At 54.5% G+C, this 26,080-nt stretch overlaps 1 protein-coding gene across 1 annotated transcript; it reads right to left on the bottom strand.

The window, feature by feature from the left end:
* Positions 1-657: 657 nt before the first annotated feature.
* Positions 658-26,080, bottom strand: BCL7A (BAF chromatin remodeling complex subunit BCL7A). Its single transcript, XM_029921626.1, has 6 exons — positions 26,022-26,080; positions 22,663-22,744; positions 19,192-19,288; positions 12,983-13,150; positions 5,895-6,079; positions 658-2,193 (listed from the first exon to the last, which is right to left on the bottom strand). The coding sequence occupies exons 1-6, from the start codon at positions 26,078-26,080 to the stop codon at positions 2,122-2,124; spliced, it is 663 nt and encodes a 220-aa protein (XP_029777486.1). The 3' UTR covers positions 658-2,121.

Genomic DNA, 26,080 nt, shown 5'->3' with positions numbered 1-26,080 from the left:
GGGGACCCGGGCCGACCCGCCGCTGCTGTGGATGCGTGTGGGACCCTCCTTCGGCCGTCTTGCTTCTATCCTCTCATTTCCCAAAAAAGGAGATAAATATCCAAATTCATCTTTCATCAAAATGGAGTTTTGCTGCAAAGAAAACAAGTTAGGTTACTCTAGCTCTAGAGGATCTGGAGGTAAAGACGCCTTGGGAGATGCTGAGAGGTAACGCAGAAGACAGTTCCCACAGAACTGACTGCCTGAGGGGCAAAACTGCTACGGGTTTTGTTTCGTTTTTAAGACAGAAACCTTTCGGCATTGCGAACTTCAACATTAAGATTTTCAAAGTTTGTTGGGTTTTTTTTGTTTGTTTTGTTTTGTTTTTTTTCCCCTTATTTCAGGAAACATTTTTGCATGAGGTATTTGAAGTTCAGGAACATTTTGATTCTTCTTGAAGTGCAGGAAATAGATTGGCTCCTTTAAAAAAAAAACAAGTCAGAGCCTCACCCTCAGAAACTTAGGAACTGGAATCTGGCAGAAGCTTCCCATGGTGGTCAGGAGAGAGATCCACACGTCAAACGTGGTACCTGAATATACGCACCAATCAGCAAAACAAAAACGAAAACGAAGAAACCACAAAACAACAAAATAACCCCCCCAACCCTCCCACCCCCTCACACAACTCAAAGGAAGTTGAACTCCAGTGCAGTAAAGAAAGCTCAGGAAAAGGGTTAAAGTCCGAGGAGTCCGTCTAGGAATTAAGAGCAAACCAGGCCTCAGAACCAAACAATCCGGCAGTTCGTCCACGGGGGGCATCGCCATTTGAGTGAGAGGAAGCTGTCCTGGCAGAGGCACAGGACGGAGGCCAGGGGAGGGGGACTCAGTCACCCCTTTCTGGAGGAGCGTAGGGCTTTCTGCTCCCCGGTGCCTGGTTTCTGGCCTTTGAGGCCCAACCCTCAGGGTCTGCTCCCCAGCGGGGACCATCAGCGCATCCTGGGAGCACGAGGCGATGGGCCGTTGTTGGCTCTCAAGAGTCAGGAACGCTTTGCAATCTCACCTCCCCGGGGCAGGCAGGGGGGCGCCCGGGGGAGCCAGGGAGGCAGAGGGCAGCAGGCTACTGTGGATTTGAAATCCAGGCAGCACGCTCGGATGGAGATTCAGCACCAGCGATTCCTGCCTCGGGCGCCCGGCCTCCTCAGCCCTGCCTCAGCCTAAGGAGCCAGGCCTGCAGTCCGCCGAGAAGCCGTTCTGTCTTCAGAGGTGCGGGCGAAAGCGGTGTGGTGGGGGTAGAGGGTAGAGTGTCGGGCCAATCTGAGGGTTCTGTGTACCTGTCCGGGCCACGCTGGGCTGGGAAACCGCAGCCTCAGACGCCCCGAGGAAGTGGCCCGCCTTCGGGGACAGTGCCCCAACATCCGAGACTCCTCGGACCTTGGACCCAGGACCCAGGGCCCAGGGCGTGCTTGGCCCCTCTCCCCCGACCCCCCTAGCTGCACCTGCAAATCAGGCGGCCAAGGAGGCTCTGCTCTTCCAAGGCCTCCCCTCCTCCCTGCCTGCTCCACTCCAGCTGAAGTCCCGGGTCAGGGAGGAGAGAGATGTCGAGGATGGTGGCACCGGCTGCCCAGACAAAACCGAGAGCACTTTGCAAGGGGAGATGCAAAACAACTGGGAAAACATGCCAGAGGTCACCTCAAGGGCACAAGGCACAAAAAAAGAAAGCGGAAGGAATCGGCTGAACAGTGAAAAGCCCCGACGAAAACCGATTTCCTGATCGGCACCACCCGCGAATATAGCTTATACCGTTAGAGAAGTGGGAGGTGGCGGAGGGGGACGAAACAATGCAGCAGCAACACAAACGTAATCTTGGCTTCAGAGACAGTGTGCAGACACTCCTGAGCGCTGTCAACGCCGCCTTCCCAAGGACAGTCCCTTCGAGACTCAAGTGTTTTGCTCACAGCAGAAAGTTCTTCAGTGTCTGAGAAGTTACGCTGTTCTGGGTTTTCTTGGATTTGCACTTGGTAAACTTGGAAAGTTAGTAGTTCTGTCTGCACCCGAGAGGAACCGCTCGGGGGAAATTGTTCTAGAATTCAGCCTGCAGGTGGGTCTCCTGCGAAGCGCAGACGGCAGGACTGAGTGTAGTGTCTACATCTCTTCGGAGTTCTGTTGTGAGGCCTCCAGCTTCAGCTTCTTAGAGGCTGGTGCTCCTTCCAAATCCTTGGGGGAGGAGAGAGGAGAACAGAAGTTAAATGCCAGGAGGGCAGTCTGGGCCAGCCGGGAGGTGGGAGGTCAGCCCGGGCGGCAAGCGAGGCCTACCCTCCGTGGTTCGAACCTGCCATTCTGACCCTGTGCTCCGCGTTCACCACGCCCCGTGCTACCCGGGCCCTGCCTCTCCCCGCCACGGTGACCGCCCTGGGGCTCTTCAAGCACACGGTCACCCACAACTGTTCCCACACTGCCCCAGGTGCCTCTAAGCTGCTCTGCCCCCTGCACCACACAGGCCGGGGGAGGGTCTCCCCATTATCAGCGCTCCGATCTGTAATCAATCACTACGGTAATCATTTGTACACAAGTTCCAGTTGTGCCTCTCCAAGCTCCAAGGCCTGGTCCAACCTTGCCATGCGGACAGCGGCTTCTCCAAAGCCCCGCGCAGGTGCCTGGCCTGGGCATACACTCGGCGTCTGCTGAATGCACATGTGCAGTTTTCTGGGGAAAAGGCCCATACTTGTGACCGAATTCCTAGGTCCCATGACCCAAAAAAGGCTCAGCACTCATTCTCCCACCCTGACTTTCCCACTCGGGCACCACCAACCTGGCCCATCACCCGAGAGCAGCTGTTGACCTTCCCCACCCTGACTGCACCCCCATGTCCGTCGGGGACGCCCCATCTGCCTGGGATAAATCTGACAATACCCCGGAGGCCTCGGTACCTGCCTCATACCCACCCCTTCCCCCCACCAGCAAGTCTCACCAACTCCATCTCCAAACACCCTTGGGCCCACCCACCGTTCCTCGCCGCCTGCTGGCCCATCCACACTGTCCAAACCCAAGCCACCACCGTCGCCTGCCCAGATAAAGCAGCATCCATGCTCTCCCTATGCAGCCTTCAACACTGTCCGACCAATCCCAAAATAGAAATCACACATGGAACATAGAACCGACGCTTTCCCTCTGACTTCAGAGCAAAATCCCAACTCCTTACTGGGCTGAGAGTCGGCCCAGGCTTACCCTGTGCTTTGCCTGGCTGTGCTCTTCCTTGTCCGCTAGGCCCCGGCCCCTTGGCCCCCCTGGCCTCAGGCTCACTCCTGTCTCCAGGCCCAGGCATTTTTGGTTTCCTCTGCCCAGAAAGCCTGCCCTGTTTTCCCATCCTTCAAATTCCCATTCAAAGCCCTTTTCTCTGCCTACCCCAGCCCAAAGAACGTTCCATGGTCTGGCCTCCTCGTTCTGGTTTTCCTGAAGCACATGTTGGGGCCTTGTAACCCACTTGGGGCTGCTGCATCCTGGCGTCTTCCTCCCTGACCCCATGATGAGCCCCAAGAGGGAGGGGAGGCCCCGTCTCTGGCTCACTCTGGGTCCCTAGTATCTGGCGTAGGGCCTGGCCCACAGTGGGTACCCAACAAATGTTCCATAGAGGCCTGAGACCTTGATGCAGGCTGTGTCTGAGTTTCTTTAAAAAAAATTTTTTTAGTGTGTGTGTGTGTTTTTTTTTTAAGAGAGAGAGACAGAGCACAAGCCAGGGAAGGGAAGAGAGAGAGGCAGACACAGAATCTGAAGAGGGCTCCAGGCTCTGAGCTGTCAGCACAGAGCCTGATGCGGGGCTCAAACCCACAAACCATGAGATTGTGACCTGAGCCAAGTTAGACACTTAACTGACTGAGCCACCCATGCGCCCCATCTATTTTTTTTTTAATGTTTCTTTTTGAGAGAGAGAAAGAGCACAAGCAGGGGAGGGGCAGAGAGAGAGAGACAGAGGATCCAAAGCAGGCTCTATGCAGACAGCACAGAGCACAATGTGGGGCTCAAACTTGTAAACTGCAAGATCATGACCTGAGTCGAAGGCGGACACTCAAGAGACCGAGCCAAGCAGGAGCCCCTGGGTGCGAGTTTCCCGTGACAGACCCCAAGAGTGGCGTCCCAGGGAGGCAGAAAGAACCACGTCTGTCAGTGTTCTCTCATGTTCTCATGAAAGCAACAGAAGTGTGATAAAGACCTAACAGCAGAAAGCAGGTGCTGTGCCTTCTGAGGATGGTGGGTCCCGTTCGGGAGAAGGTCTTTGGTCCTGCAGAGCACCTGGGTGCGGGGGCAGCATGTGACTTTGGTGGGGGGCCGGGGGGGGCCTGGAGGAAGGTGACCCGGTGTACAGGAGGGCATGGGAGAGGAGAACGGGAAAAGGGAGCGAGGAGAGAGGAGCCACAAACGCAGGCCAGCTGAGCTGAGTACTCCTCGGGCTAGGGGAGGAAACGAGGGGTTTTGTTTGTGTTTTTGTTTTTTGATGCAGGTACGGCCAAAAACATGTCAGGCTGTTGGCTTAGTTGGGAAGCATCCTGCCCCTCGCTCACAAGCCTCGGGGCTTTGGGGGTCCGGCAACAGCGGAAGAGGCCCCCTTTCAGGTGTGGGTCCCCTGGAAATGGGGGTGGTGGTGGGGGGACACGTTATGACGGAAGACCTCTGCACCATTCAGACCCCTGCAGGGGAGGGGAGCACGGGATGCCCCCCCAGGGCATGGAGCAAAGTTTCTGGCTGACCTCTCTTCTGCTGAGTTCAGGAGGCCAGGAGATCCCAGCCGACATCCTGGTTTTACCAACCGTACACAGGGCTTTGATTTTTATTTTTAATCAAATGGGTTTGTGCTATGCCTGAGGTTCTGCGTCTTGCTCTTCTCATTTCACATTGTGAGGGCATCTCTTTGGTCTATACTGGGGTCTACCACAGTCTTTTCGACGGCTGTATACCAGTCTGTTCTATCCACGACCCCAGGATTAATTTAACCAGTCCCCTTGCGACAAACTTAGGTTGTGGCCGATTTCCTACCACTGCAAACACGTCTTCTATCAACGTGCCCGCGGTCTCCGGGCAGGATACTCTGGGGGAGAATCTGGAGGAGGAGGGGCTGCAGATCCAAGGGGCTCTTCTCTTAGGGGCTGGCCTGACTTAAGGTCCTGCACACCTGGCCCCTTCTAATCTTTTGGCTACTATTCCTGGTCAATTTCTCCCAAGGTCCTGAAAATAGTTTTACGAGCTGACGTTTTGATACCCCAGAGTCCCCAACTCATGTTAGGTGAGCGCAGTGGGCTGACAGTGAAAACTCCCAACGGTGGCTCCTGAGGCATTCCTGTGTCCAGGGGCGCCATGTCCTCTCATCTCGCCTGCGCCCCGGTCCCGAGACAGCTCTGTGGCCCCATTTGGCAGCTGCAGACAGTGAGGCTCAGTTATGGTAAGCGAAGGAGTTGGGGGATTCGAACCCAGGATGTTTGTTCCTACCCACCAGCCACCTGCTTCTGCACTGTCTGATTCAGATCAGACGCTCACCAACAGCCATGACCCGGATCAGGGTCCAAGCAAGTTGGGGAGGGGATGTGGTCAGTTGCAAAGTTCTAACGGATGACTCATCTGGCCTTTAGGATCCTGCACACGCACTGCCCCAGCTCTCAAAGAAGCCGACTTTGGGTCACTAGAGCGGGCTCGCCTTTGGGGACCCAAGTAAACAAAGGCTAAGACTAAGGCTGGGCTAAAGGATGCTTCCTCCTTCTACACCGTTCCCCGAGGACGGGGCCCACGTGTCTTGTCCTGCAAGATGCCCGCGGCGCCCAGGGCGGGACACGGGATGCTCACGAATCCTGCTCAACGAATACAGGAAAGTTCCAATCTTCCAAGAAGAAAACAACAAAACAAAATAACAAAAACACCTTTCAACGTACCCCCGACACCCCAGCGGGCTCCCGGCTGATCTGGCTGCCCCTCTGAGGCCTGGATCGAGGTACCTGAGAGATTGCGGACGTCTCTGCCACTAGACCCGCGTCCCCAGATGGCTGCCGTTCTACTTTCTCTGAACTGTTCATCGAGTTTTCCACTGAGGACTGTGAATTCTGCTCGTCGGAAGCATCTGAGGGAAAAGCAAAATGACAGAAGCTGTTTTCAGACACGTGAGATGCGGAGCCAGATGGACCAATTACTAAAAATACCTGGAACAGGGTAGTTTTGTGGCCAGGCGGTCTGTCAGTGCTGCAATGAGCTGGGGGTGAGGGGCTAGGAAGCCTCTTCGTTTTTCTGTGAGGTTGCTTTAACCTGGCAGGCCACAGGCTGGCCCTGGGGCCCCAGACCCTTGCCTGCTCTCTCCCCACCAGCCACGTGCCCGTGCCCGGGAGGACATCTTAGGGGGATGGTACAGGCTTTGTGCCATGTGCGCCTGGTGCCCTCTGGTGGGCACAACGTGCTGCAGCCGTCATGGCTGCTGACTCCTCCCTCTCTCATTACAGAGCCTGCATTCCCCCACCCGGGGGGCCCACCGAGGTAACTGCCCCTCTGCAAACATTTCTCTTAATAACGTGGGTATTTTCCTGATCGTCAGAGCAAGGGCTGATCATGATGAGAAACGGAAAATATAAAAAAAAAATATAGAGTTAAAGTCAGTGATTATCTCACACCACCCACAACTACCAACCCACCACCATTTTGGAGGATTTATTTTCATCTCTCCAGATGTTTTCCCCCTACGTGCATATAATTCTCTGCTCTCCCCAAATTGAGATCACACAGAATTTTAGAAAAAATTTTCTTATCTTGGAAGATTCTCTAAACACAAGACTGCACAAGATGGCTGCACAGCTTCTCCCAAGCCATCACTGATTTATGAATCCTGTTTTGCCAATTATTTGGGCTATTTCTTATGCATCGGTCTCCCTGCTCCCCGCCCTCCCCGCCACGGCCCTTTAGCAGGAGGCTGCAGGCCGCACGGGCCGCACGAGGCAGCACGGCTGCGGAAGGAGAGAGCAGTGTTTGTACCTGAAGCCTATTTTGGGCGCCGAGCAGCTGAGCTCAGAGGGGGAGCACCAGCACCCTGCCTAGGGCCCCATTCTGCCCGCACCCAAGGCCCCGACAACATATGTCACCCTGATTTCTCTAAAGTGCGCAAGAATACTCAAGAATGCTTTGTTTTCTGGCGTTTCTGAGGCAGAAAAGAAAAAAAAAATCCAGGCTTAAGTTTTTTATTTTTTTTAAGTTTATTTATTTATTTTGAGACAGAGAGAGAGCAAGTGGTGAAGGGGCAGAAAGAGAAGGAGAGAGAATCCCAAGCAGGCTCTGCACGGTCAGAACAGAGTCTGATGTGGGGCTCAAACTCACAAACCGCTAGATCATGACCTGAGCTGAAAACAAGAGTTGGAGGCTTAACCTACGCCAAGCGCCCCGAAGCTTACGTTTCAAAGCGAGCCAAGCAATATGGAGACAAGGAACAAAGCTGGCAGCTCTCCGTGGCCTGAAGCCACAGGGGAGCACAGGGCTGGGGTGCAGGGCTGGAAGCGGGTGTAAGACCCTCTGCCCAGGGAGGCTGACCTCCTGCACGCCCGTCCAGTCACTGTTGTTCACACGGCTCTTACTCCCCAAACCAGCAGCCCTGAGAGCTGGCGGGCAGCACCGGGACACCCGCCACCTGGCCAGGGCCACCAGGAGACTCAGGGCCACAAACTGGGGTCTGGGAGGACAGTGTTTAGAGACAGACCTAAGTTCCAACAGCGCCTCTGCCACCTGGTTCCTCTGGGCCCCCTAAAAACCACGGCTGGTAAGAGCCACCCTGTCGAGTCACTGTGAGGACTACACGGAATGACAGGGAGAGTACTCAAGTCACCCGGGGTGGGAGCAGGTGTAACTGAGGGACTGGCGAGGGCATAGACCCAGACTCCCCATCGACCTGACGTTTCTTTGATACTTTGTTTTACTCTTTTTAAAAAAAGTATTTACGTATTGGGGCACCTGGGTGGCTCTGTTGGCTGAGCGTCCGACTCGATTTCTCATGGTTTGTGGGTTTGAGCCCCACGTCGGGCTCCGTGCTGATGGTGTAGAGGCTGCTAGGGATTCTCAGTCTCCCTCTCTTCCTGCCCCTCCCCTGCTCTTGCTCATTCAGTCTCTCAAAATAAGTAAATAAATAAGTGACTTTAAAAAATAATGAAAGAAAAGAAAGAAAGCAGATTGGCAGGGACACTTGGGTGGATCAGTTGGTTAAGCATCTGACTCTTGATTTTGGCTCAGGTCAGGATCCCAGGGTCATGGGATCGACCCCCGTGTTGGGCTCCGTGCTCAGCAAGGAGCCTGCTTGGGATTCTCATTCTCTCTATTTCTCCCTGTCTGTCCTCTCTCTCTCTCTCAAAAACAAAAAACAAAAACCAAAAACCCAGCAGCTTGGCAGTTGCCATGGGTTGGGGCCAGGGGTGGAGGGGAAGTGAGTTTATGGTCACAGAGTTTTCTTTTGAGGTGACAGAAATGTTTGGAACTGGACAGAGTTGAATTTTATCTCAATTTTTTAAAAAAGGAAAAACACCTCTGTTATGTTCTACTCTATTTGATAACACGTGTTTGCTGAGCAAACACCATCAGTTGTCACTGTCGTGCTCTGGCAGTGCAGACTAGACGGGAAGGCTCAGAAATCACGGCCACCGCCTAGACAGTCACGCTGCGCCCTTGGCTCGAGGAGCGCCGGCGACTCGGTGCAGTGGCCCGGTTCTCCGAGCGCCGAGGCTGGAGCTCGCCCAGGGGAAATTATCTTCCTAGGGCCTAAATTTAGGTCTGTGAGTTTGGACATTGTGTCATTCCCTCAACTCACTCAGCAGTAAATAAGTTCAAAGCAAGGTCAACAGCTGGCGACCAACCTGCCCTGTCCTGCAGGCAGCACGCAGCCACCTGGGAGGCCTCCAGGCCTTTCCCGTTGGGGCTCCCCACCCGTGGTGGGCCCCCCAGGGCAATGCAGGCAACGTGGCGGCCCAGGGGCCTGGGGGCGCCAGGAGGGGACCCTGGTGTGGTTCCCTCCTGGACCAGGAAAGCTTTTGGTGGTCATGGGCGCAGGGGTGGGAGGTGATGGTTGTTACCAGGATGTGACAACTGTGGAAGCAGCAGCCCAAGCAGCGATTCCTGAAGGGGAGCAAGGCAGACGCATCCGGACGGGCGAGAGACGAGGGCAGGCGGTGGGGGGCTGCCCGGTGCACCCCGCCCCTCGCTCACCAGGCCCTTCCTCCACAGCGGCTCTGGGGAGCCCTTTGCTCCCCTTCCTCATCCCTGCTCCCCTTCCTCTTTGTCCCTGCAGGACCCTGCGGGGGGAGGCAGCTTGCACCCGCCTTGTTTTACAAAGAAGGAAACAGGAAGGCCCGCAGGAGGTGACGGGCCGGCCCAAGGCCACACGGCTCGCAAGCATCGGCCCAGATGTGACCAGCTCGTCCTGTCCCCGGGCCCAGCCCCTGGCTCTACCGCCCTTTGCCCGCAGAGCCACAGGGAGCCCGGGAAGACACCAGGGGCCTCTGTAGGGACAAGGGGGCGCCCACCCGAAAGGCCCCTGTCAAACCTCCTAGGACGGCGGCTCTCGCCGGAGGACGATTTTGCCCCTTGCTCGAGGAGGACGTGTGGCAGGGTCTGGAGACGTTGTTGGTGCCACGACTGGGGGTGAGGGCAAGCCGGGGGTGCTTCTCCGAATCCCACCACACACGGGGCGGCCCCACAGCCTAGACTCACCCGGCCCCGAGTGGCACCAGCGCCGCCGCCCTGGAGGAGACCGCGGTCCGCGCCGCGTCTACATGCCCGCACCTCCGGCTCCACGCACTGCAGCACAGACGCAAAGATGCAGGGACAGGGCTCCCTGCAGGGCCGGGCATGGAGAACACCTAACAACCCCCCAAACAACCCGAACGACCGCTGACGCGGCCTATGTGAATGAATTAGGACACACTCGCGCCTCTGCGGACACACGAAGCTGGTACAGACGAAAGCAAACCTGCCCGCGCTGATGCGGAGCCATCTCCATGGTGACTGCTCAGGGCAGTGTTCTAAAACAGGGAGGTTATAATCTCTTCCAGATTCTTCTAGGTGCACAGACTATGTCAGGAGGGCCACAACACAGGCTCACAGGGTCCTCCCTGAGGAGGGGGAGGATGCTAGAGGCGTCCAGTCCATGGCCTAACACTGACCTGTCCCCCGTGTGCAGGGTTACCTGCGCCCCACCCTGCCCCGCCCACGAGCACCTTCCTCCCGCCAGGCAGCTCGCCTTCCTCCCACCCGTCCCCGGGGTGCTGCCCCTCGTTCCCTCCTGCATCGGTCCTTCCCCTCCTATTCACGCTCATCCTTCAAGCTTTACTCAGGGAGCACCTCCTCCAGGAAGCCCTTCCTGAACTCCTTAGGCTCCCTTTTCTGTCTAGTACAGCATGGACCAGAAACTCAAAAGGCCCCGTAAGGGCCAGGCAGCGCCATGAATGAGGCAGAAGGCTGTTGTCCAGTTCAGACACACAGACAGACACACACACACACACACACACACGCGTGCACGCACACACACACCTAAAGGAATACTCTTTTGTTCCTCTAAGTATTATGTAGTTGCTTAACCTCTCAGACTTTTACTTTTCCGTTTTGATAGAAAAACAGGTTCAAAAAGCAACTTAAGTTTTCCTTTAAATGTGCGATAAGAAAAGTAACAGTGATTGTGGAGTAACATGGGGCCTCAATGTCAGGGCGACAACAGGGGTGGTGGGGAGTGTGGTAACTAGTGAGGGCAGGCCACTCGCCCTCCTGGAAGCGCGGCCACATCTCTACTTTCACCAGTCGCTGCTCCACGGAAAAGCAGACCCGATATTTCCAGACCTTCTGATTTTTCAAGAGGTGGAAATCAATCTTATTTTAAGTGAAATTGTTGAAGTTTAAATTTTTGACATCAGAGGCACCTGCGTGGCTCAGTCAGTTACACGTAAACTTCAGCTCAGGTCATGGTCTCATGGTTCCTGAGTTCAAGCCCCACGTTAGGCTCTGTGCTGACAGCTCAGATCCTGGAGCCTGCTTCAGATTCTGTGTCTCCCTCTCTCTCTGACCCTCACCTGCTCGCTCGCTCACTCTCTCTCTCAAAAACAAATAGACATTAAAAAAAAATAGAACATGAAGGGACATGGGTGGCTCAGTTGGTTAAGGAACTGACTTAGGTTCAGGTCGTGATCTCGTAGGTTTGTGGGTTCAAAGCCCGCACTGGGCTCTGTGCTAACAGTTCAAACCTGGAGCCTGCTTTGGATTCTGTGTCTCCCTCTCTCTCTGCCTCCCCCATCTGCTCTGTCTCCCCCCTCCCTCAAAAATAAACAAACATTAAAAATTTTTAAAAAACAGAATATGTTTAAAATAAAATAAAATACAGGGAGCCTGGGTGGCTCAGTCGGTTACGCTCCAACTTCAGCTCAGGTTATGATCTCAGTTTGTGTGTTCGAGCCCTGCGTTGGGGCTGTTCCTGTGCTGACAACTCAGAGCCTTAGAGCCTGCTTCAGATTCTGTGTCTCCTTTCTCTGCCCCTCCCCTGCTTGCACTCGGTCTCTGTCTCAAAAATAAACAAACAAACATTAAAAAAAATTTTTTTAAATAAAATAAAATTTTGACATCAAATTCAAATTAAAAATAAAAACATCACCAGGCCCATGACCACGCCCATGCACCACATGCTGAATCCCTCTGGTGGGGGATGGGGGGGGTCTCAGCCTCAGTTCTGGGGTCTGTCTCCCCTGCTTCCTTCCCTCTGCGTGCTGGTGGGGCAGAAGACAGGACTTCGCTGTGATGTGGCAGAGAGGGTCCAAAGGAAGGACCTGGAGAGGCCCGTGCCCGCCCCCAGCGCCCGCCCAGCCCGGGGGAGCCCGGCCGCCCTCCAGGGCAGGTAGGCTAGGCTGTGCGCCGGGCTCCGCGAGGCCGGCCCTCCTTCTCGTTCCCTGGGGTGCCAGGGGTCCCCCTCCCGCCCCCGCTCAGCCCCGGTCCCGCCTGTCAACACGTACTCCCGCCTTGGACCTTCAGAATATGCCTCAGTATCAGATAATCAAAAACCTACGGGCCTATGTGAGGTGTGCCGATGGCACCTGTGATCACGGAGGAAAAGATTCTTATTTTTAAGAGATGCAGCTGAAGCGTTCGGGGACAAAATGCTGTCGGATCTGTACTTGTTTTCAGACTGCCTCCCCTCAACAAACTTCCGGACAAAGCAAAACTATTTAAGAATTGCCAAATTCAGCTGACATATATGGGAGAGGACACTATTCATCTTTCCGGATGTTTGAAAATGTTCATTTTCGAGAGTTGAGAGATCTCAAAATAGACGAAAATATACTGACATCCAATGTATGGGCACACATGCGTCCTCCGCTCCCACCTGGGCCACACAGGGGCCGCCCTCTTCCCTCTGCGGCAGCCCTACGCAGCCCCGCCATCTGTGCCCAACCCCAGCCACCGAAGTGACCCTCCAGACCACAGGGCTCAATCCCAGTGGCTCCCGCCTCGCGTGGAAGCCGGGTCTGTTCAGTGGCCTAGGAGACTCCCACACTCGAGGTCCTGCCTCCTCTGATCGCATGTCACTTCGTAAACCCCTCATCTGTGCTTCCCCAGCCACTGAGCACCTCCTGCCTCAGGGCCTTTGCACTGCCCATTTCCTCCTGCCCACAGTGCTTTCCTCCCACTTATCCACACAGTTTGCTCCCTTACCTAATTTTAGCCAAATTTTCTCTAATGTCACCTTCTTAGTGAGGCCTTCCCTGGTCACCTTATTTAAAACTGAAACACTCCCTGGAATTCATCAAGACTCTGTATTTCCCTTTCTTATAGTTTTCCACAGCTCATATCTTCCAAAAACTAGACTATAGCGTTTTTAAGTTACCCTACACGAATACGAGCTGGTCTAGGCATTACCCCTCTTCTACTGAGACCTGGTAGGGGCTGGCACGTGGCAGGCATCCTAGAGACCGTCACCAGACTGCAGGAAGGCCCCTCCAATCGCAGGCCCGCGGACACATACCTTCGGCCCCAGGGAGCTCCTTCCCGTCGGCCTGGGTCTCATCCGCCTTGGCGTCAGTGCCTTCGCCGGGCGCGGCCGAGGCGGGCTCCGGAGCGGGGCTGGAGTTACTGCTGTTCTCCTGCTTGATGGGGGAGGCGTCCGCTATGGAGCTCTGGTTGCTGTTGTCGTCTGCGTCGGGGGGAACAGAGCCACAGGCTGAAATCCCGCGGCTGCTGAGGGAAGCCGGGGTGCGGGCTCGGCCTCCCCAGGCCCCCCCCCCCCCCCGCCTGCAGCCCCACTGGACGCTCACCCAGGGAAGGGGGCACGTCCCCACCCTCAGGACCCCTGAGGGGACCCCCGCCAGGAGCCGTCCCACACGGCCTGCGAGGAAGAGGCTTCCGGGAGCCTGCCTGAAGTCCCCCCGCTGGCTCGGGCCTGTGCTTGGGGGCAGCCAGCCACAAGAGCGGCCTCACACATTTTCAGTCTTTGAGGGACATCTGAGGCCTCATTCTGGGTTGAAGAAGCCAGGCTCGTGCACTTGGCTCTGTAGCAAGACAAAGGCTGAAGCGCGGTCCGTGTGAGGCCACGCTGCCAACAGTGTTCGGTTGATCTAATCGAGTGTCTAGACCACTTCTGCTTGATGCAGAATAAAAGGGGGAGAGGACCGTGTTAGCGGGAGGTGGGGTATTCCACAGGACGACCAGCCCGGCTCTTCAAGTCAAAACCATGGATTAAAAAAAAGAGGGAAAGAGAGAGAGACAGAGAGAAGCTAGGAAGATTATGAAAAGATGATTTCTAGGGGCGCCTGGGTGGCTCAGTTGGTTAAGTGTCCGACTTCAGCTCAGGTCATGATCTCACAGTTCGTGGGTTCAAGCCCCGCATCCGGCTCTGTGCTGACAGCTCGGAGCCTGGAGCCTGCTTCCGATTCTGTGTCTTCCTCTCTCTCTGACCCTCCCCTGCTGGCATTGTCTCTCTCTGTTTCTCAAAAAAACTAAATAAAAAAACATTAAAAAAAATGTAACAAAAATAATAAAAGACGTTTAAGAGGGGCACCTGGGTGGCTCAGTCAGTTAAGTCGACTCTTGACCTCAGCTCAGGTCACGATCTCATGGTTGGTAAGATGAAGCCCCGTGGCCGCCTCCACGCCGACAGGACGGAGCCTGCTTGGGATTCTTTCTCCCCCTCTCCCTGCCCCTCCCCTGCTCGTGCTTGCTCTCTCTCAAATAAATATTAAAAAAGAAAAGGAAAATTTCAGAGACTTAATAAAGGGGGCGCCTGGGTGGCTCAGTCAGCTAAGTGTCCGACTTCGGCTCAGGTCATGATCTCCCGGTCCGTGAGTTGGAGCCCCATATGGGGCTCTGTGCTGACAGCTCAGAGCCTGGAGCCTGCTTCCGATTCTGTGTCTCCCCCTCTCTCTGCCCCTCCCCCGCTCGTGCTCTGTTTCTTTCTCTCAAAAATAAAAATTAAAAAAGTTTTTAAAAACAAATGAATAAATATTTAAAAAAATTTTAAGAGACTGAACACTAAATAGGACATATGAAAATTAGATTCTGTTTTGAATGTACCAGCTTATAAGGGACATTTTGGAACAATTGGGGAATTTGAACATTTGAATACTTGAATATAGTCTGGAGTTTTAAAAGATACCACAGAATAACTGTTACTTTTGTTAGGAGCAAGCACAGTGCACCGGGTGTATAGAAATGCCATTTATTAGTGAGGCTTGCTGACGGGTTTAGCCGTGGACTTCAAACACGGGGTGAGGAAACTGATTTTAAAAGGCTTACATACAGGTTGCCTATGATTGTCAGCATTCCCTGAACTTAACACTCAAGAGCTGAGCAATTTTTATATGTAGATTACCTTTCAATTAAAAAACTTAACACATTAGGGGCGCCTGGGTGGCTCAAATGGTTAAGTGTCCGACTTCGACTCAGGTCATGATCTCATGGTTCATGAGTTTGAGCCCCGCGTCAGGCTCTGTGCTGACAGCTCAGAGCCTGGAGCCTGCTTCAGATTGTGTCTTCCTCTCTCTCTGACCCTCTCCGGTTCACACTCTGTCTCTCTCTCTCTCTCTCTCTCTCAAAAATAAATAAATATTTTTTTAAAAAACTCAACACATTAAAGAAACAGATTAGGCAAACATGGCATAATGTTAGTGAAAACCTCGGCGGCAGATGAACGAAGTTCCTCACACGATTCCTCCTCCTGTTCTCTGCTATGAAATTCTTCATAAGACAAAGAAGGAGAAGTTATTTGGGCAACGGCATTAGAGGCTGAGCTGGTGGGCAGAGCTGGGGTTCCAGCCCCCGGCTCAGACACCGAGAGTCATGTTAAATTGCAGATACCCAAGTGGCGATTTCAAAAACATTACCAAGCTGCTTTTCTGGGCCATGTTGCGCACCGGGGACCAAGGCCACTTTAGTAAAACGGACAGCGAGAGGGAGGGCTGGGGCAGGACACCAGCACGTCCTGGGCACCTGCTGTGTGCAGGGCAAAAACATTTAGTCACCTCATCCTCCCAACAACCTGTGGGCAGGCACCGTTACCTCCCCACTTACGGAGGGGGAAACTGAGGCTGAGTAGCAGAGCCCCTTCCTCAGGCTACTCTGCACAACTCTAAACTCAGCCTGCTGGAGAAATGCCAGGCAGGCAGGCACACAGGCCCGGCCAGGTAAAGTGCACCTGATCTTTTTTTTTAGTTATTTTTTTTAAAGTTTGTTTTTTTATTTTGAGAGAGAGAATGAGAGCAAGCACCAGTGGGGTAGGGGTAGAGAGAGAAGGAGAGAGAACTCCAAGCAGGCTCCGCGCTGTCAGTATAGAGCCCGACGTGGGGCTCAAACTCACAAACTGTGAGATCATGCCCTGAGCTGAGATCAAGACTCAGACGCTTAACTGACTGAGTGGCGCAGGCGCCTCGCATCTGATTCTAAGTGAACTTACTCATTACAGAGAGGTATTCTCTTGTGAGTTCCGGGACTTTAAAAAAAAAGCGCACTCTCCTGATTGACCTTTGAAGAAAATCTAAGCTTCCTGTGCCAAGCTATGCGCGCACGTGTGTCGAGAGGCACAGAAGGCAAAGGCCCGACCCACGGGAACCAGCGTGAGGTTGTGTTAATTAATGACGACAAGCACTAATGTTTAACAGGTCAGTGGCCTGAGCCTAGCCTGGTCACCTGGTAACCGCATGACGCGGACACTCGAGTCAACACCCGCAGCATCTCCGACCCTACAGAGGTGGGTGCAGGCGGCCACCGGCCCCGCCTGGAGCCTTCCAGGTGATCCTGTCCAGACGCACGCTTCCCTGCCTCTGCACACACACGTGTCCTGCGGCTGGACTTGGTCCTTGCTGCACACGGACTGCAATGGAAGGGACACCAGGCTCCTTACGTCAGGGACGCTTGTTCAACATTCCAGATTTTTCTGGAGTGTGAGTCTGGGCTGGTGTCCACACACTTGGATTCTGCCTCTAAAGGACCTCAAAGGTCAGTGCTGGCATTCATGAGCTTCCGGACCCCTGGGCCAGCTGCGTCACCTGACCAAGGCTTTGCTTCCTCATCTGCACAAGGGGGCTTCTTTGCAGGATGAAATGAGGTAAGGCATGAAATGAGCTTAGCAGGTCGCTTGGCACACCGTCGTGACAGCTCCTTAAACGTCAGCTACAAAGACGCCAAGGCTTTTATGGGATTATCTTATTTAATACTTACAATGACCTTACTGACCTTACGAAGGAGGTGTTGCCATTCCTATCGGACAGGCGAGGAACGGACCTGAGGGCTTACGTGTCCAGCCCCCAGCCCAGGATCGCACGGCTACGGGGAGGTCTCAGGGATCAGATACGAACCCGGGTGGGATCTCGTCTGAAAGGCTCTCACCTGTGCGCCAGGCTGGGGGTGGGGCGGCGTGCGTGCGTGTGTGTGCGTGTGCGCATGCGTGTCTTCTCATCCCTGGAGACTGGGGATCTAACCAATGCCAGGGAGGCAGGCTACGTCCCCGCTCACATCCTAGTTCTGAAAAGGAGACGATTCAACTATGATCGCATAGCCAGTTAGGGGTGTTCTAGACACGCCAGCCGTCAGCAAACTCCCCTGTGCTTTTTTTTCTAACTTAAAAAGAAATTTTTTAATATTTATTTTTGAGACAGAGAGAGGCAGAGCATGAATGGGGATGGGGCAGAGAGAGAGGGAGACAAAGAATCTCAAACAGGCTCCAGGCTCCAATGTGGGGCTCGAACTCACAAACCATGAGCTAATGACCTGAGCCGAAGTCAAAGTCGGAGGTTGACCTGACTGAGCCCCCCAGGCACCCCGCCCATGCTTTTCTGAAGCCAGGCCAGCAACAAGCAAGAGTCCCTGCCCTCAGAGCTTGCCCTCAGTCTTCCAGACTGGTTGGTCAGTTTGTGCAAATGGGGAAGTTCAATGGCACTCCTTCCCTGGAGCAAGACAGCCCTGGAGCCAGAGGGGTAGAAACTCGATCAAACCAATATTCCTTTTTGATTTACTTATTTATCTAATATCACCTTGGAGTACAAAAGCTTGGGTGGTCCAAAGGACAAAGACGTTGATATTGGGATGAGATGCGCCTGGGTGGCTCAGTTGGGTGAACATCCGACTCTTGGTTTTGGCTCAGGTCATGATCTTGCAGTTTGTGAGTTCAAGCCCCTTGCTGGGCTCTGGGCTGACAGTGCAGAGCCTGCTTGGGATTCTCTCTCCCTCTCTCTCTGCCCCTGCCTCATTTGCGTTCGTATGCGCATGTGCACACACACACACACACACACACACACTCTCTCTCTCTCTCAAAATAAATAAACATAAACTTAGAAAGAGGAGAGATGCAAAAAGGCAAGCGGCAGGAGCTCCTCCAGTGCCAGCCAGGCAGGCAGCCTCTCCAGGGACAGCTGCGGGCCCTGGGGGGATGCACTGCTCGGGTTTCTCAGTCGGCTTCTCAAGGGATGGCAGAAATGCAGACTTCCTGATTTATAAATATCAGAAACTCAACTTTTCAGAAATTTCAGGTTTGAATCTCTCAGGTCAGAAGTCAGGCAGTGGTTTTCCTTGGAGGGGTGGGGACAACCAGGAAGGGACAGCATGGGGACCGAGGAATGTTCTGGGCTTGACCTGGGCTGATTACATGGATCAGGAGGTGGTCTGCCCACACATCATGGAGCATACACTGATGACCTGTGCCTTTCCTCTCAGTTAAAAAGGTAAAACAGGGGGCGGCCGGGGGGCTCAGTCAGTTGGGCGTCCGGCTTCGGCTCAGGTCATGATTTCACGGTCTGTGGGTTCAAGCAAGCCTCACGTCAGGCTCTGTGTCAACAGCTGGAGCTTGCTTCACATTCTGTGTCTCCCTCTCTCTCTCTCTCTCTCTCTGCCCCTCCCCTGCTCATGCTCTAGCTCTCTCTCAAAAATAAATAAACATTAAAAAAAATGTTTTTTAAGGGTAAAACGGGAACTCAACACCAGCAAAGTCAAAACAACTAGAGGCTGGGGTGCCTGGGTGGCTCCGTCTGGGTTAAGTGTCCGGCTTCGGCTTAGGTCAGATCTCACCTTCGTGGGTTCGAGCCCCGCATCAGGCTCTGTGCTGACGGCTAGCTCAGAGCCTAGAGCCTGTCTCTGGATTCTGTGTCTCCCTCTCTCTCTGATCCTCCCTTGCCAGCACTCTCTGTCTCTCAAATCAAAAATAAAAACAAAAACAAACAAACAAACAAGACCTAGAGGCTGGTTAAAGCAGGTCTCCAGCCTGGACTCAGCCAGACAACTAGTTGGTTGTCATTTGCGAAGTAAGACAGCAAGGGAGTTAGTATGTCAATGTGGAAGGAAGGTCCCCGGGTCCCAGAGTGATAACATGATGTCAAAAATCCAGTTTTGAGTTTCCCAGCAGCCAAAGCAACACAGAAAATGGGAAATGTAGTCCTTTTTATGCTATGTCAGGCCTCGGAGGGGGAAGAGTCCGTAGACCCCAAAAAAGTGCCAAGTACACAGGGCTGACAGGAGAGGCCTGGGTCGCTGGCGAGAAGGTCTCATTTTGTGTCTCTGGCTGGTTTTAAGTTTCTTGGCTTGCTGTGCCAGGAACAGAAGTTTCTTCCCCTCCGCTGAGCCTTCTCCTGGGCACAGAGGCCTCCTGGTACTGCCCAGCCCTCCTACCCTCGCCTGGAATGTGAACAAACCTGCTGCGAGAACAAAACCTCCGCGCTCTGCCGCAGCCCCGCGCCCGGCAGGAGAGCTCACCGTGCATGTCCATCATCCCCGGGGAGGAGCTGTTCTCCGGAGTGGTCACCTCTGAGCCGCACTTCTCATCTTTGCCCTTTTTCTTGTTCTTGTTCTTCTGGAGGAGAAAATGGAGCAGAAACCAAGTCACCACATTGTGTGTGCATGCGTGAGCAAGCCCCCGGGGGGCGATATGAATATTTTATTCAGCTGGTTCATCTTGGAGCCTGCAAGTCTCTGGAGGGCTCTCCTTGGCCTGCATTTGAACATGTCCCAGTAGAGGCCTCACCTGCAGAAGGGAGGATTCTGGGGCTGGGCTGGGGGGCTGGGAATAAAAACCCCGCCTTATTTGTGGGCTCAGCACCAGCAGGCCTGCAAACACCCTGGCTTAGGGTAATTTCCTCCACCTGCTGGGAAACATCTGGGGAAAAGGCTGGAGTCACCCTGCCCAGCGCAGGTACGGTGATGTCAGGGCAGGACGGAGACGACACAGGTCACACACTTTTGCTATCTGTGGGTCCCGGGGCCGCCTTTCTCGAACAGTCACCTGACTCCCAGAACCACACTGGAAGGCCAGGTGAGGAAGGAGGGTGAAGAGGGTGCTTTCTGTGTGCAATTCTGCTTTGCTTTTTGTTGTTGTTGTTGTTTTTCTTTACAAATGGAACAGAATTATGTTGGAAATGACCTGTGTCCACTGGTAAGAGACCATTATTACGGCATATTCTTTCAACATGATGTAATGCAACATCTACAAAGAAGCCAGCTCTTTGTGTTGAATGATCTACAAAAACATCAGCATACTGGAATATTTCGGTATTTTCAAGATGTATACAAGGAAGGTTCCAGAACATGGGAAGAGACCACTATTAACGGAAAGAAAAGGACACGTGCATGTTTGCGTGCACTTTCTTCAGAAGTTTAAACAAACACTGGTCACCCCCAAGGAAAGCAGTGGGGGTGGGGTCGGGGGCATGCACAGGGATGGGAAGCAGATTTATACAAAGATATGCGTGTATTTAGAAAAGGTGGCATTTGAGAACGTGCATACCTATCGAGACGGGAGAGTGACTGGTGGGTCCCAGGCCCTAGGGGCGGGGACGGGAGTGACTGCTGACAGGTGTGAGTTTCCTTTTTAGGGTAATGAAAATGTTCTGGAATTAGACCAGTGATGGGGCCACAGCAGTGAGTACACGAACACTGACTTGTGTACCTTAGAAGAGGGAGCTTTCTGCCATGTGCATGGTCTTTGTTTAAAAAATGTTTTTAAAGTAATATTTGAATTTTGTAAAATGATTTCCCTACTTAAAAGAAAACAACTTTCAAGAATCCTGAAATTTAAAAAAAAGGGGGAGGAATGCCTGGGTGGCTCAGTCAGTTAAGCATCTGACTTTGGCTCAGGTCATGATCTCGCAGATTGTGAGTTTGAGTTCCCCTTCGGGCTCTGTGCCGACAGCTCAGAGCCTTGAGCCTGCTTCAGATTCTGTACCTCCCTCTTTCTCTCTGTCCCTCCCCTGCTCGCACTCTGTCTCTCTCTCTCAAAATAAATATATGTTAAAAAAAAAAGGTGCAACCATGTCATAATTGGTTGTTAAAAAAAAAAAGTTAACCCTCCACCATACAGGTTTCTGGGGGCCACAACCACTAGAGATTCCGATTCAGCTATCTGGGGTGGGGCCCAGAAACCTGCATTTCTTCAAGATTCCCAGGCGGGCAGACGCTCAGCCAGGTGTGGGACCCATCACCCTAGAGGGAAAGGGGGTGGGGGAGAGATCATATGTACATCGTGGCTCAGAGACAATAGCGAATTAGCATTGTTCGAGCTCCATCCGCACAGCCGCGCTGGCGGGTTAGGTTCACTCTGTTTGATACATTGCTCTTACACTGTTGCAGAGGCCTGGGGAGCTAGATACCGCTGCTCTGCTGCACAAAAGAGGGAACTCGGGCCCAGCAAGTTGGGGTCACCTGTCTGACTCATAGGTTAATCGAGGGTAGCCTGTCCCACACCTCTGTGCCCAGCCTGGAGCTGCCCTGTCCTTCCCGACAGCCCATATATTACACTTCTCCTTGATCACTATCCATCTTGGCTCTTCCCTGATGTCTGTTTCATGCTATTCTATAATTATCTTTCCCAACAAGATTATAAATTCCTTGAGAGCAGGGACCATGTCTTCTCAAATGCAACCGGCATTTATAAAACACCTAATGATGTGCAAGGCACAGACGTGGGCCACAGCCAGGAGCTGCCTTCGAGGAGCTGCTTGCGCCCTGTGTCCCCTCCCGGATGGCCAGCACCAAGTGCCGCTGTGGGCTAGGTCTCAGGGCCCCTGGGGAAGGTGACCCCAGTGGCTCCACGAGCCCAGGCTAGCACCAGAAAGGGTGACAAACACCGACGTCCTCAGCCCAGCACCAACCTGCCCAGAGGTGAACAGGCGATCACAGGGTCAAGAATGGGACCTCAGCCCTGTCTGGAGACCCCAAACAGGTCACTGAAGATGGTGCAGGGAGGCTGAGCCCTGCCTCTAGAGCCCCCTAGAAACCCACCAATCACGACCACGTCACCCCAGACACAAATGGAGCCGTGCGGCTTACTGTGGGCCATCTTCGTGGAGGAGAGGATTGTTTGCGTGATAGGGAAGGCACTCCAGGCGGGAGGAACAGCCCATGCCAAGGTCTGTAGGTAGGGCCCCTCTGGATGTTGACTGGAAGTAAGAGTAGCTGACCTGGGGTGTCAGGGGGTAACTGGCCAGGGAGGCACAAAGCTGAAACACTGTCTGTGATGCGGGGCAGCAGGTGGCTGGCTGTCCGCAGTCCCCGGTGAGATGCGGCACAGCTGCTGGGGCTCCCTCTAGCGGCTGTAGTCAGCCCCGCCCCCTCCCCAGCCCCCCAGCAGGGGCCATTCCCAGGCACCAACCCCTCTCACTGGGGGTGGCCAGCAGCTCCAACTGCCAGAAGGCTCTCCAACAGCAAAGAGCATGTGCTTGGGAGTCAGACAGCCCCGACACTTGCTGTGCGATTCTGGGGAAGTGGCTTCACCTCTCTGAGCCTGTGTCCTCGCTTGTACAAAGGGGAGTAACTCCACAGAACTGACACAAGAAACACGAGGCACTGCCTGGAGGTCAGGCGCTCAGAAACAGCAGCGCTAAGATGTTGGGGGCAGGCCTGCTCGTCTGTGGATATGCCGCCCCTAAACCGTGGGGCCCTGGCCCTGAGACACGTCCTTGCTGGCAAACCGTGGGGCCCTCAGTCCAGAAGAGGTGACCTGCTGGGGACACTCCCCACCTCTCTGACGGCCAAACTCTGGGGCTGGACTGAGTGAGGAGAACACAGGTGCAGCAGCCTCTCCAGCCCTAACCTGGGTCCTTGTGCTTCCCAGGTGGCCTTGGCCCCAGGGTTGCACACTGGTGGGCGGTGACGGACAGCGCCTTTTCCCTGCAGTGGGCAGAGCAGGACAGGGGGTGGCCTGACCCCAGGGAGCCAACCCCACATACTCACATCATCCACCTTTGGCTCTGTCACAGGGACCCACTTGTAGATTCGCAGGGATGTGTCACCCACAGTCACCCACTTCTTCTCCCTGTAGAAGATGAGGAAGAGCCCATTACCAGGGGGTTTCTGGGGCAGGACCCTGCTCGCCCCTCGTGGGGGGGCCTTGGAGTAGCTGTGACCCGGGGGCTGGTCAGGGGTTAAGGGAGTGAGTTCGCGTCACTCCAGATCTAGTAGCTAGGGGCCCCCCGGTCAAGTCACTTCACCAGTCCAAGCCTCAGTTTCCCCATCTACTGGACCACAGAGAGTCATTAATCTCTCCAGGCTGCCATCAGGACTGCAGGAGAGAGTACGTGTTAAAAGCTTCCCCTGCACCCTGAAGGACACACGTGGTGACACTGGGGTGCTGAGGGGCTGCCATTAAGGAGGAGGACTCTGGATGAAGGGACTTGGGCCCCAGGGTCCTCCAGCTTTTGCCCCACACCACGGCCCAACCCGACCCCTGGGCAGCAGAGAGGGCTTTAGGCCAACAGGGCGTTTCTTTCTGCAGGGGGTTGGGGGGCACGGACCTTCACCAAGGGCACCCAGGGGCTCACCCTGTCCTCCCAGCAATGCCTCTGAGGTTGGAGGAAGGGAGGCAGGGGCAGACTGGGAGTAACCACCCAGGGCTCTTCGGGGTAGACGCCATTTGGAGCAGCCCCAGGGAAAGGGTGGCGCAAGGGCAAACCTGCACGGCCAGTGCCCTTGAACCCAAGAGTGATCCCCAGGCCTCGACTGGGTGGCACAGCCCATAGTGTGGGGCAGCCGCCAGCCAGAAGGACGCTCTGAGACCTCACTCCCCAGGTCTAAGACGGGCACATGTTTCTGCGTCTCCCCTCCTTATACCCCATCTGCACATTGCCCCCACCCCACGCCACCCCTGCCACATCCTGAACGCCTGGGGGACCGCGTCCAGGGTGGGGAGCACCTACTAAAAGCAGGTTTATGGGTAAGGAGAAAATCACAAGCCATGAGTAGAGCATGGGGTGACTGGTTTTCATTAAGGATACTAATTAACACCCTCCCCCACGCCACTCTGCCCCAGGCCACCATCACTCCCCACGCTCCCGCCACAGTCTCCAAACTTTGGTCCCTGACCCCTGCAGTCGACACGAGGTCATGTCACTTCCCCCCACTAACACTGGGCCTGAGAGCTATAGGCCATGCACCTGATACCGAGGCTCAGAGGAAACTCCCAGAAGGAAAGCTGCGACTCACGAACCGAGCAGCTCCGGCTCTGGGGTCTGCGTTCCTGGCACTAGACTCTGCCCTCTGACAAGTGGGAGGTCACGAGGGGCCTCTCAACTGCCCGACGAGGACCCTCGCTGATTCAGGGAACCTACCGTGGAACGACAGGGACAGATGCGCAGCGGGTGCAGGCAGCAGGGGGGCCAGAGCCCTCGGCAATTTTAGTGACAAGGGTTCCGCCAGAACGGAGATGTATGTGTGACCGAAGCACCTGCGTGTGGGAGCCACGGGCACCTGACCAGCCTCCCTGCACGGGTGGGTGGCCCTCACGTGCTGGTGGGACCCATTACCACTGCCTGGCACCCCTTTGCCACACTCGGAACCAGTGGACCCAAACCACAGACGTCTCCGTTCCCCACGCTGCGTCTGTGCGGGCCCTACACGCTCCCTGCCGGAAGACGCCACAGTCGGGCTTTTATTGATTCTAGGACTATTTCTAGTGCTTTCTAGAGCACTATGTGCTAAGCCCCATACACACTCACTCTAATCTTCTGATAACCACGTGTGGCAGGAACAGTCACCTTCCCCATTTGACAGCTAAAGAAACTGAGGCAGGAGGAGGTGAGGTCGTTCTCTCCCTGGGGCCGGCACTCAAAGCCTCCACATGGCACTGCCTTGACTTTAGAAGCAGCTTCTCTGGCCCCCATCCCTGCCCTTTTCAGCCCAGAACAAGCTAAGTGAAGACACATATCTAAGTCACCAGCCACCCCTCTCCGACATCCTGGAAGCAGGAGGGACAACTCATAGTCCCCGTCTTTCCTCATGTCCATTCTGAAAAGTCAGAAGGTACAGGGAAGGGACAGGCCCCTTCCAAAGAACAACCTGGGTGACAAAGCAACAATGGTAACAGCCGCTGTGTGAAGGCTTACTTCTGCCAAGTGCTTCACTTCCAATAAAGCCCTCTCCCCTGACACCGCCGGCAAGCCTACGGAGGGGAACTGCTGTCACTCCATCTTATGGACGGGGAAACAAGGCGCCCAGAGAGGTTACGTAACTGTTCATGGTCACACAGCTAGTCCAAGGCAGAACCAGAACTGGACAGGCTCTGACCTTAGAGACCAGTCTCTGCTGTTCTGTCTCCTGTGGAAAACTAAGGAATCACTCCACCGAGCACACTGGTGACAGAAGCTGGATAAAGAAACACAAATTGCTAGAATCCCATGCAAACGGCCAAAGGCACTGACTACTCGCAGTCCCTCTCAACTGGCGTCCTCGGCCTGCGCCCCAGTAGGTCAGCAAATCCAAGGTTTGGTTGTGTTAAAAACAAAAACAAGAACAAAAGTAACTGACTTGCAAAACCCAGGCTACATCTCCGGCGGAAAGCGGGCCAGCTCTGGGCTCTGCGGCCTGCACGTGAGCCGAGACACAGGTCCCCACTCGCACGCGCTTCCCTGAGCCGCTGGGGCCCCGTAGCTTATGAGCGGACAGCAGCCAGGTTCTTGTCCCTCCCCCTGCCCCAGCTGGTGACCCCTGGGCCTGAGTCCCCCAACTCACCCCGAAGATTAGAAACCTTTCTTCAGGGGTGCCTGGGTGGCTCAGTCAGTTCAAAGTCCGACTCTTGGTTTCAGCTCCGGTCCCCATCTCAGGGTTTGTGAGTTTGAGCCCCACATGAGGCTCCGTGCTGACAGCACCAGCCTGCCTGCCTGGGATTCTCTCTCCCCCTCTCTGTGCCCTTTTCCACTCTCTCTGTCTCTCAAAATAAATAAACTTAAAAAAAAAAGAAAAGAAACCTTTGTTCAGCTGCATTTTTACTGGACACTGAAAGGCTATGGGACACAGAGGAAAGCATTAAGAACCCAGCCTCAGGAACGGACCTCAGGAAAGGGCTGCCCTTTGCTCAGTGGGCCACGCAGGGACACCAGGCCCGGGAACTCAGGGAGTCAGTCATGGAGCAAGGACCAGGGAGGACAAGACGGGATTCACAGACATGACCAGTGGGCTCTGGGCATCTCCACAAGCCGGCAGCGCCCTGGGAAACGACACACGGGCTCAGGGGGGCCGGTGTCCCTGTGAGTTCCCCAAACCCACCATCCCAGAACACGCTAACCCCACCCTCAACGAGACAATGAAGCCGTACTTACAACCTTCTATCTGGGGTGGCAAACAAGCGGCCCACAGGCACGTTTTGTCTGGTCTGCAT

This window comes from Suricata suricatta, chromosome 14 (genome assembly GCF_006229205.1).
Source record: "Suricata suricatta isolate VVHF042 chromosome 14, meerkat_22Aug2017_6uvM2_HiC, whole genome shotgun sequence".
In the NCBI taxonomy this organism is placed as follows: Eukaryota; Metazoa; Chordata; class Mammalia; order Carnivora; family Herpestidae; genus Suricata; species Suricata suricatta.
Note: the sequence above shows the minus strand (reverse complement) of the source record. Positions and strands in the feature narration are given on the sequence as shown.

Bases quoted from the DNA above. Each gene is read 5' to 3' on its own strand.
- BCL7A (XM_029921626.1), bottom strand. From the start codon at position 26,080: ATGCAGACCAGACAAAACGTGCCTGTGGGCCGCTTGTTTGCCACCCCA. The intron at 22,745-26,021 runs GTAAGTACGGCT...CATCTTCTACAG, and splicing joins GCCACCCCAGATAGAAGGTT to GGAGAAGAAGTGGGTGACTG. The intron at 19,289-22,662 runs GTGAGTATGTGG...TTTCTCCTCCAG, and splicing joins CAGAGCCAAAGGTGGATGAT to AAGAACAAGAACAAGAAAAA.